The 12,433-nt window shown below is 40.8% G+C and overlaps 1 protein-coding gene across 2 annotated transcripts in view; it reads left to right on the top strand.

Moving 5' to 3' along the window:
- Nucleotides 1-12,433, top strand: part of TEX26 (testis expressed 26) — a 199,239-nt gene that overhangs the window by 72,072 nt on the left and 114,734 nt on the right. For both annotated transcript variants that reach the window (XM_069640082.1, XM_069640083.1), the window contains exon 4: nt 5,351-5,513. In XM_069640082.1, coding sequence (XP_069496183.1) covers nt 5,351-5,513 — 163 coding nt within the window. The remainder of the gene's footprint in view (nt 1-5,350; nt 5,514-12,433) is intronic.

Raw genomic sequence — 12,433 nt, 5'->3', positions numbered from 1 at the left:
TATGTTGGGAGCCAGAGTGTGAGACACCTGCAGTACCAGTGAAAATACCTATACCGAAAGGAATCTTGGAAGTAAGGTTCCCATTGAGGAAACCATACATGCACTCAAGAATATATGATGGCCATTTGAATGAAATCCTGGAGGAAGTGGGAAAAAACAAGCAAGAAAGAAGACTGGTGACGTCGTACAGAGCAGAGCTGACACACTCAAAAGAAGAGGCTGAAGAGTAGTGACATTCTATAGAAGCAAAGGAGGAGGTGTTAAGGATGAGCAACATTTCGGGCTCGAGATGAAGATGCTCATGCTACAGAAATAATGGAGAAGATACCAAGTCATTTTACAATTGTACAGATGCAGCAACGCAAGCAGACAAAATATTCTTGAGGCTGGCTATGTAGTGAATAGATGGCGGTGAAGCACCAAATGTATATGCATAGGAATGTATGAACTATGGATGATTACACAACGCACTTTAGCAGAATCTGGATACAGTTGTCATGGGTACTGGACCCTTAGCTTAGCACTCCTTCCCCTTAGTCCATAGAAGGACATTGAATAGGCAAACAGGGGCTTTGTGGATTGTGGCCTGGCGTGCAAAACGTTTCCAACAGCTTCAATCACTCTAACCTCAGGCACCATTCCCATTTAGTGTAAAACCATTTTGGCAGTTGTAAACCTGTAATGTTAGGCACATATCCATGTAGGGCTTATCACCTCCTGCCCATTCAACATGAGCTCTGGTGCCCATGCTAGTATTGTGCTGCGCGCTCTAGTCTCTGAGCGTGGCTGCCTTTATAAGCCATGCCCAGAGACCTGTCCGTGCTTCATCTAGTTTCTGTTGCTCACCACAGCTCCGGGAACTCCTGTGAAGAAAGAAAGAAGAATGTTACCAGAAGCAAAATCGCTATTGGAATCTACAAAGCACTTACCTGATCGCCGCTCTGCGGTGCTCCGATCTTCAATCAAGGAATCCTCATTTTGATTCAGCAACTCCAGTGCCTGCGGAATAAAGAAAACTTGTGAGTCCAACAGCATGCATTGAAACACTGCCGTTCTGGCAAAAAATAAAAAGAAATGCAGCACAGCAGAGAATTACTCACGCACCCTTGCACATCCATCCAGGCTGCTTGCAAAGGTTGCTCCGACCTCAGAATCGCGGCAAGCCACTTCCAGCGCTCACCTGCCACCCGCGCCTTCCCGATTCCGTTTCAGCCCACCATGAACATCTGCAGAAGGCAGAACGGACAGACAGGGTGTGGAAAGCACCTCACACTTACAACTTAGTCAATTCCTGCTTTTAGAGACACTTGTTCATACTTGTGCTCAACAAGAGATCTACGTCTGCTCTCAGGACACTTTTTAACCCCTAAGGAACTGCTACAGCAGGGGAAGGATCCACTAACCATACCAAGTGGTAATACAAACAGCAGAACTTACCTACAATCAAGTATCTAGGGGTCCAATGAAGTAACTAGAACTCAATCCACCCACGACTCTGCGCCCCTGCACCTCACAGGATAGAGTTCACCAAACCAGCCACAAAGATGAGCCCTGCACTAACATTTTAGAGAACACACACAGGGTATCAGGGAGGGGGAGGTTCTGGGTAAGACAAGGAGAGCAGTGCGCTGAACCCCTCTTGTGTTGGCAGGTCTACCCTCCAGCTAGTCCAGGACCCACTACCCGGAATAGGAAAGTGCACCAGAAGGAATCTATCGTTCCTGCAGAGTACCAAGGTGAGTGTGACTCCAGTGTGACCCCAGTGAACAAAAAGGCTTTTTCAGAGTGGCGTAGTTGAACAAATAAGCTAATGACAGAGGTAAATCAAAGAAAAGCTTGGCTGGCCCAGCACCAGGAAGTCTAGGCCACCGTGAGCCTGGATGTTCTTGCAGAAGCTACAAGACGTGTGAAGAGAATAAACTCCTGTCTGAGGTAAGGTGCAAGAACAATGAAGACGTCAGATGTTCTCCATTTAATAGATTTTAATACAGCAAAATGCTCTGAAACATGGTCTCTAGTCACATGGTCGGATGAAAATAGACACTGGGATGAGCTACGTCGAAACCAAGAGACAAAGTATGCCTATACTCCCTTTTATTCTCAGGCACAGAGAACATATACAAGGCCAATGTTCAAAGGGCTAATTGACTGGCAGACGGCAGAGTGATGATAGATGGCAGGCTAATTGGGTGGGATGTTATGGTTAAGACCAGCCCACCAGCACCTGGATGCCAGCCTGTGTGCTGCTAGCGTGTGTGGAATATTACAGAGGAGTACAAGGGTGTCAACCAATAAAAGAGGGCCACGTATAAGAGAGCCCAATAGTTTGTATAACCAATGGGACGTTGTGTATTTGATGACATTCATAGTGACCTGCACTAAAGGAGGGCTTAGTAGCCCACCTGATGTTAGAGACCCAATCACTTTCCCTGACAAGTATGGAACGTATACCTATATGATCCCTGTAGCCTATCACTCTCCCAAATAAGTTTTTGTAGATTGACATCGATGATGAGTTTTTAGTATATAAACTTCATTTTTTAAGAAATGCGTTGAGTGAGAAGATCAAGCATTTTTGTTGATGTTCGTTGTAGTCCCTGTTTTTGACAATTGATATTAAACAGACTTACTTTGCCAACTTCCTGAGTCAGTTTGATTATTGATGTTTGAGTACTCTGCATCCCCATCTATCTCCAATTATTTTTACCTCGTCTTAAAGGTCTTGTGTTGGACACATGAGTTCACTTTCGTTTTGTCAGAAGGGGCCTGAGGGTACAGGCGTGCCCACTAAGCTAAATGGAGAAAGGCACACAAGAAGCTGGACTACAAGGAGTCCTGTAGACAAGAAAGGATAGACAACAGAGGCTGTGAACAAAAAGGGCAGGGAATACAAAGATACAAGCACGCTGGGTTCCCTCTTGGGGTGTACGCAGAATGGGGAAAGAGTGTTCCACAGACCTTTGGAAACTCCAGCCTTCTGCACAGATTGCTGTTACAGGGGCCCACTCTGAATGCTCATGGCTGGGAGCAACAGCAGTGGGTGTCTGCACATGAATCCTAAGGCACGAACAAGGTAACCGTACTCACAAGACTGAAGCCTGTACAGGTCCAGCAGGAACCGAACAATGACTGCTTCCTGAAACAACAGAAACCAGTACACTGTAAACAATGGCACGAAGTACAACACTGAAACGCGACAAGGGAAGGGGCAGAGAATGCCTGCTGGAACCCAACAGTCAAACTCTGTACATAGGATTTACATAAAACACAAGTGAAGACAAGAACAGAAATATCCAGGGAAAAGGAAGTCAAAGAGAGCAAGGTTCAGAACAGAGAACCGGAAGAAAGGAAGGGCAGAACCTAGTATCTAAATGCAGGGAATGGCGACCGGAAACTGTACACGGGAATCAAGAACAGTAACTCAGGGCTGGAAAGACAAGAGAAAGCTAGCAGAGGGAAATTAAGGAAACAGTATAACTGAAGTGGATAACCAAAGGGGAGGACTGAAGACTTGAGGAAGACAAGGACAGGAATCATGAACAGAGGGCTGCAGGCAAGGAAGAGAGCAAGGGAGCAGTAGCCAGGAAACAGAGGGCTTTAAATAAGAAAGGGAACAAGGGGGCTGTAGCCAGGGAACAGAGGGTTGCAAACAAGGAAGAGAGCAAAGGGGTGGTAGCCAGGGAACAAAGGGCTGCAAACAAGGAAGCAGGGCTGCAGTATGGAAGGCACAGAGGTGCAGGCAAAAGGCAGGGGAGAGAGGGCTGAGAAGCAGGGCAGCAGGGTAGAAAGCACAGGGCTCTGGAACAATAGCAGGAACTGGAAGCCACAGGACACAGCAAATATCCAAGGAACAGGGCAACAAAGGGCTGGTAGAAAGCTCAATGCAAGAGGCCTGTGCTCCCGCAGGCAGCTGCTTAAATATTGAGCTGCCCTGTGCTGAAGTAGGCTAATTAGCAGCACCTAGAGTAGCACACCTGAATGTAATTGGCCTATTTTGTGTGGGTTGTTTTCTGCTCCTCTAATCCCCTCTCCTGTGCGCCTAACACCTTCCTTTCATCTCTGCTTATCCTCCTCATCCTTTTGAAGTAAAGATGATCTTATACAACGTCCAGTACATTATTCCTGACTCTAAACACATGTTATATATCCTTTTTTATTATGTTTAATTACTTTTTAATCCATTCATGGTGATCAGTGTGCTTTAATAATCACTATTTGGATCCATGTTTTCCAAATGTTCTTGTGAGAGATACTTCCCCAAATCCTATATACAGGGTTGGGGATTCCTTCCATGGTGTAATATGGGGTCACTTTGAAAAACATTTCCAGAGACACTTTTGATTCCCAGTACACCTCTGGATTGTGTTGTTCCTTATGTACATGGCACTTTATGAACACAATCGCCTTTTCACAAAAGTAACGTTGTCCTGATACATCTCAAAATGGGATGTTCTCTTGCATCAAGTTGAACTACTGGCTGACATACCCCTATTTCACGTCCATTTCGTGATCCATTGTGACAAAAGGTCCCACTTCAACATCAGCACTTTTGGGCCAAATTCCCTTTGTAGAAATTTCAAAAAGTGGCATATGGCGAGTAGACCACGTTGTTTGTGTGCATTCTTAGTTTATCACAGATCTGAAAGAAGATTCATCACTTGTATAACAGGTTGTCAAAAATCTCTCCAATTAGGTAATTCCTGTTCATCAAGTCTCCATTACGGTGGCCATTGCTTGAACTGCTTTTAATTCAAGTGACTACTGAGGATCTAATTTTTAAGGAGGGAAAATAACTTACCTGCAAAAATGATTCCAGTTTTGATTATCCTTTGTAGAGTAATATGACTGCACCCCATTTTCCTCTATTTAGTAATAGTAATAAGAACATATCAAGCATCCAGATAGTGCTCCATGCCGGATTCCATCCACTTCTAACTGCTGTAATTATAACTGTTATTATTAACAATTTAATGGTACCCAATTTATGAACCTCAAGAGGATCAATGACTGAGACGGAAGTGCATACACTGGACTTTACGTTGAACAGAAATTCATCTCTCTTTTTCCTCTCCGACGCATAGGAAAGTGAGTTGGCTACCAGAGATATGATAGAATATAGGATGCTCTGGGGCTTGCAGAGCAAGGTTTGTTGATCCTTAGGTCCTGTTGAAAATATGGAGAAAGATCTCTGAGATCATTCTCCGTGCACTAGGAATATCCAAATCAAACTGTTGGAAATTATAGTTAAGAGTAAGTAATGTTTTTTAATGCATCACTGAAAAATGTTTTAGTTTGCCAATGATACGAGTGGAATGTCACACATTTAATTGTAAATTGTTTGTTTCCTTAGTCCCAAATCATCCAAAGGATATAGATACCCCTATGAACTGTCTGACCCAATTGGAGGCACTTCCTACACTGATGACTTCCCATGGAAACCCTACTCGAAACCTGAACCAATAAGGGCTGCAACATCATCTGGAACAAGAAACCACAACCCTAATCCAAACCAAGTAAGAGTACATTGAAAATATGGCTGATGTGTAACCTAATTTCAAAGATGTATCTTCTGCTAGTCATATTCGTATTGCCCTAAATTTGCCCAAGTTTCTTTGTTGAGAAAAAGTGATTGGAAGAAAAACGAATACATTGTGCTACTAAATTAATAAACAATATATCATATGTGTGTTTTGCTACTGTCTGAACTATACCTTAATGTATATGCACGGTTCAATTTATGTGCCTAACACACTATGTATTCAGTGTACTACTAAGGGATCTATGTTAAAAAACATAACATGTGTGCACATGGCCAGCACAGCAAAAAAAGCATAACATGGTAATATGTACACACATCCACTGATACCACATTACATTCTGATTTTACAGAATTCTCTTAAATTATCTTTCACTTAGTATAAAAATGCATACAACCCCAGAAAAAGTAATAATGGCAATACTCATCACATTACACTTTCTGTGCAGATTTCTGTTATTTTAAATCCATTGCTTATTTTAAGACATTCCCCTTGAGAAATTAGTTCTAAAATGGTGAGAGTCTCCGGTACAGCATCCCATAAATCCATGTATTCCCCACCTAAGCTTCATACAAAAAGTGAGTTAATGATTTTTAGTATCAAATGCGCCAGGCCCAGCTTGTATTACTTTTTAGTTTTTCTGTACCATAGGAAAATTGGAATACGTCTGTTTGTAACACTAGTTTGTTTCTTTAGCAGAATCGTGCTAGCTTCTTCAATGCACACTGTGTTATGTTATGGCTGTACACTCCAGAGCTATGTTTTGTATCCCTTCGTATCCGTATAAAGGTACAACGTCCTTTCAACGCCTGCCTGTTCATCCCCAGGCTTTTTAACATGCACATTCCATAGAATGTGCTCATCAAATATTTTAGGGGCAGGGGGTGGGAAAGGGCAGATAAGGGTTTGAGCGGGTGGGCAATAGCAAAAAATAAGTGTGGGGAGGTTGAGGGCTATCCCTCCCCCAAAAAAGAAAACGATGAGCACATTCGATGGAATGTGCACCTTAAAAAGCCTGGGGATGAACAAGCAGGCAATGAAATGACATGGAACCTGTGTAAATGCCTTATCACCCACATGGTGCATATCCTGACATAAAGCAAGAGCTAGAGACTCCACCTGTCCCATTGGGCTGATAAGAACCCACTTGAAATGAGCTAAGTGTGGACATCTCAGCAGCCAGATGCATGTTGATAAATATGTACCTCTGTCTCCACTCAATAACCAATCATGCATGAACTTACACTGCAGATTATTTAGTATGAAGTAAACAATCTCTTACCTTATCTATTTTAAATACACATAACCTCAATAATTTGTTTTAGTTTTCCCTAATGTCCAGATTGGTTCCAACCCCTTGCCTTGTGTAATATACCCATAGTTTGCCACAACTATTACCATGTGCCAATGTGTTGCATTTCAGTATCTTTAAAATGTCTATCAGGCAGTAGTCAAAGAATATGTACTTGGTTTTCCTTAAAAACCACTCATCTTTCAATGCAGTGTCTTCTGCCTCAAAGGTGAGCGTAACTTCCTCCTCGCTACCCATGCTGTAGTGCGGGTCTTTGTCCTTATACATTTATTAAAAGGATGCCTCTGTGGTTTCTAACTGGGATAAATCAAGTTGCTGTGTTACAATAGGCAAAACAGGTAATAGTACCTTGGTGTATTGCACCAATCCTTAAGGCGACGGGCATTAGGCGAGTGGATTCAAACAGAATGTTTTTGGCTTTTGTGTTGAGAGTTCTTTTGGGGGGACATTGTGTGCTGTAGCAATGGTTCAACATTCATTTCCATGGCTCAGTGGTGCTATTGAGCTCAACATCTGGCCACTGCACACATGCATCCTTCATCAGAACATTGTGTCAAGAATTTGAAATCTCAATCTATAGTTCCTCCCAAGGCCAACTAGTAAGACTTGCAGCATCATGTATGTGTGATGTGGTCTGAGTCTTCCTGATCTTTTTCCTTGGCCTCAATTTTAAATGAAAAACAAATACAAACGTCCCAAACATACCAATTCCAACTTCCCAATTAAAGAAAGTCAGTAAAAGCCATGGTACAAAAGAAAGATGTGCAATTATGTATTTTCAATAATAATATATACATACCCTTGTTTTTTCAAAGTTCGCATGTTACAATAAGACAATGACAATAATTCAAAATTAGGTAAGCATTACATCTAAGTCAATTACAAATTTGACTGTAATTAAATAATGATTTATAATAGTAACTGAAGGTAATCAATAAATATACCATTTTTATTAACACAATACAATAATAATCATCTAATAATTGTATACGTGTGATCCTTTTGTGGTGTCATTTGTTCCATCATCACGTTGTCATGCTGCTGTGAAAGCAATCATTACATGCTTTAATACACAAGTGGAATAACGACACAAGAATAAGGCTCGAGTTGATTCTTTAAAAATGGCATGCACACAGAGCTACAATGTGTAAGTATATACATTTACAAATGGTGCAACATAAAGAGACCATTTCAGTACAACCTTTGTACCTGTTCTCCTTGGCTTGCTCTGTATTGAACTGTATTTGGAGTCGATTCCTTATAAACCACATAGCATAATTGATGTATACACAATATATTGATAGTTGTAATAGTGAGGTTAATATGCATTGCATTTTGGATTACAAATATAACAAAACCTTTCACTTGTTATAGTTTTCCTTTCAACAAGATTACATACCCTAACTAAGCAGCAACCAAAAAACTAGCAATAAACATGCTCTCCTTGTTTGTAATTCATACAATACGTAAAGATGATTGCCCATTACATTATCATCCTTCGGTACAACAGCTAAAAAGTAAAGTTAACAAAATGACAAATAAAAGGTATGTAGAATTGCATAATGCTGTACATTGTAGTAGAAGTATGGACATAGAACAGACTGAGCCTACTATTGGTGTTGATTACTACTCTTGAATGTTTAAACCTTTAGACATGATAGTAATAACAAAAATAATATGAAATACCTGTTGTACTTCAGTAGTGTCATATGGTACTGACATAATGGTGAGCTGGACAGTTTCCTCCTGTGGCTCAAAAATAAAAACATGGATGATAACAATCAATAAGTACTAATGCAAATAACTGGTTCGTTACCCACGGTCTATGAGTATAGTGAGCATAGAAACATGTAAATAGGTCATGTCAATGAAGATGCAAGTGAAAAATGACTTTAAACCCTACATAAATAGAAATTCATCACCCTGCCTCACCCTGCCCCGTGCCTGATGAATGGCACAACATTGCAGACATGTTTTCATCCTGGCTACAATTAATTAAACAAACATTAATTACACAAAAATACCTGTTTAGCTAATAAATGTATATCTGGCAAAACCAACATTTATATAACAATAGCATTCTCATAACCATACATAGAAAAGTCACAGTAGAGTACATGTTGACACACCTCTGCATCCTGGGCATTTTGAGATAATGATGCGAAAGATATTGACGACGGGGGTCGTCTCCTGTAGAGGGCATATTGCAATTAAAAAATAAAAATGCATATTTTTCCCTATTTGTTTATTAAATTTTTTATGTTTTGCATACATTAATCCAATGTAAGTGATTTTGTTTTTGTTCAAATACATTTTAACAATTAACAGTAAACCTCCCCCAAATACAGCCATGCAAATGTATATATGTAATAAAAATATAATGATGTGATACACTGCTGACAGATAACTTTCTTGAACAAAATCCACCAAGCAAATTGCACATAACTTTTAAAGATTTATTTTGCAAAAATAAACATAATAGCCCCAAATATAGCATGAGACCTTGAGAACAAAATACATATTGCTAGAAATACAATGTTCAACAACTGTCAGCATGTAGACTGCAAAACAAAAAAAAGCATACTTGACCACCAAACAACATGTCAGTGATTTGGGATAAACTTGTCTTAGATAAGCCCTGTTGAAAACTTCTGCGTCAAAAGACTGTTTAAAAAAAAAGACAGCAGTATACATAAAACACAGACATTTCAAAACAACAAGACCTATCACTATGCAAGAAATATAGGCTTACCGATGGGTCAATTAAACTGTCTGTCATTTTCTTCCAGAGTACTTGAGTGCACTTCCATTTGCTGTCTACATTATGAACAGGACCAAGAGAAACAACCATAAATTATTAGAAAGGTTCCCATTCATTTATATTAAGGATTCTGAAATTTGTAATAACAAATGTGATCAAATTCACTGACCTTTTTGCATGAGTGAAATGTATGCTTCATAAAAAATGCCAGGAATTTAGATAGTGAGTATTACAGGAAACATGCACTAGAATATTATAGTAATGGTGAAAGCAAAATATTTCAAAACATTTTTCTACTTTATACTAACCTGTCTGTGTGTATGCTGAAAGACAATGTGAACAACATTCGGCAGTAACTTGCGAGTTGTTCTGGGACGACCCTTTTAGGTGAATTTCAAACATTCCTACACCTCTGAAGAAAACTGCATGCTGCAAATGCAGAAGTGATTGCCCCTTACAGCAGTAAAGACATAATTGCCACAGCTTTGAACTTTACAATCTGTCAAACCCCAGTTGAGCAACCATTGTCCAATCCACGAAAAGTCTTCCAGGGAAATGTCCATCACTGTACCGGGAGTCCTCGCATTACTGAAGTCCAGACATTCAAAAATAGTACAGGAAGACATTTTATTAGACAAATGAAGGTCTGAAAAAAATTTAAGAATACTGAAGTTGCATGCAAGTAAATGATTGGCAAAACAGATTAGATAGTGGAAGTTGAATCTTGAAAAAGAATATGGCTGTTTCAAAGCAAAAAAAAAATATTAAAATGTGATGTTTCAAAATGACAGATTTAGCGAATATGTAGGGACGATGAGCATAATAAAAAGAATACAATAACATTCATAACTGAACACAATATGAAACAAAGTCTGAAATACCTGTCTGCAGAAGATTAAATTCGTGATTTGGAGCTGAAGACAAATCCCTGAGTCAGGATATTTTATGTAGTACAAAGCAGATCAGTGGTCTTCTTTTGGATGAGAAGTAGCTTCAAAAATGGATTGAAAGGGTTTTGTACTTGAAATAGGGGTAGATACAGAAAGTGCTGTCCTTTGATTTGGTTGGGCAGTGTTTGTCAGGGGTCTAAAGTACATTGATGTGTTATGGCAATATGCTATGTCAAACCTTAGAAGTGGGGGAACGGGTGGTGTTGTCAAGGTTAGGTGTGGAGAAATGTATCTGCCCGCCTGCCGGACTGGTGACATATCTTTATTGCAGGGAGAAGAATTCAAGTTGCAAGCTACTAGCCAGCCATAAAGTCACTTGCTACCTACATTCTATGCATACACACAACACAAATTACAGCACAAATAACGAAGCTCATCTATGCCAGCAAGTCATTCCTCTCCTCCAAAAATCAGCTTGCTATCGCACACGCCCTCATTGGGTCAAAACCTGACTACTGTAATGCTTTACTGTGCGGCACTTCAAATAATTCAAAACAATGCCCTCTGCGCTGCCCTGGACATTGGCAAATACGACGAGATCTCAGAAGCTAGAAATGTGCCCACTGGCTCCTAGTCAAAGACAGAATCAACTTCAAGGTCCTGTCCATTTCCCACCGCTGCCTATCGAACGATGCCCCTACCTACCTCTCACCGAAACTCACAAGACACATCCCAGTGAGAACCCAAAGATCTGCCTATAGGCAATGTTTCGTCACTCCCAGATACAACTGCAAAAGGGCGGGTGGTTCCAGTTTCCCGGTCCAGCCTCCCACATGCACCTGCGGATTGAACCGTCCTACTCCCTCTTCAGAAAGAAACTCAAAACCCACCTGTTTAACTAATACATCTGCTCACTCTCTATCTCATGTACCTTCACCACAACTGTACTTGTAACATTGTAACCAGCACCTAGATGCCTACAGGCTTTGTGCACTTCTATAAAAGATAGAATAAATAAATAAGTAAAAACCATTTTGTACTTGTCAAAAGTCAAATCTCACTAGCCAATGGCTAGTGGTGAGTGAAAATGTGGCACCCTGTTTATTGGGACAGTCTTCAAAGTACTACGTGTAGACACCAGGTCTGCAGTGGCCGTTTGGCCAATGGTATCTGAGGCAAGATTAATTTATGTTGTACATTATCTTCGGAAGTAGGAACGGTCTTGCATCCTCCATGACCACTGGCTGTAGAGGGACATGATCCAAAACCTGTACAATGGAAATAAACCAAAGGACAAATAACCACTGCATCGCTTTGCAAGGGTAAACAAGGTTTATTATATGTAAAGGTCTCAGGCGGTCCCATAGAATCGAACGGTCACAATGCTCATCACGCCCCAAGAAGTTACAGCTTATATAGCAGAAAACCGCACATTTCTAGGTCACAAAAGTCCTCCCACCAACCTCATTGGCTACCACCTATTATTATTATTATGGTATTTATTGAGCATGGACCTAGCTTCGAGAAGCTTATGTGACATGCTAATACCCCCCTATAGTTCCTGGATCTATTGCCCACTCCTTCTATTCCCCTATACACGTGGTCTACTACATTGTCACTATTAAATACTAATCCATGATAGTTGCGCAGGTACACTGCTACAATAATAAGTCCTGACCGTCATGTGATGTACACCCCTCTGACCCAGGCATGATCAAAGTAAGGATGGCGAGGCCAACTGTGCTTTGATAAGACAAGGGGCTTTCTCATTATACCAGACACTGCCGCAGACACAAGCTGCACCCGCGACCTTGTACTAAATATACTAGCATCACCTCTGCTCCTCCTATCGCAAATCACGGTACATTCCAGACATGGCTTCCCCCTTATCTCCTTTAAACCCCAGGTGCCCAGTAATGACATGACCAGGACA

This window comes from Ambystoma mexicanum, chromosome 7q, assembly GCF_040938575.1.
Source record: "Ambystoma mexicanum isolate Mex_15411 chromosome 7q, UKY_AmexF1_1, whole genome shotgun sequence".
In the NCBI taxonomy this organism is placed as follows: Eukaryota; Metazoa; Chordata; class Amphibia; order Caudata; family Ambystomatidae; genus Ambystoma; species Ambystoma mexicanum.
Note: the sequence above shows the minus strand (reverse complement) of the source record. Positions and strands in the feature narration are given on the sequence as shown.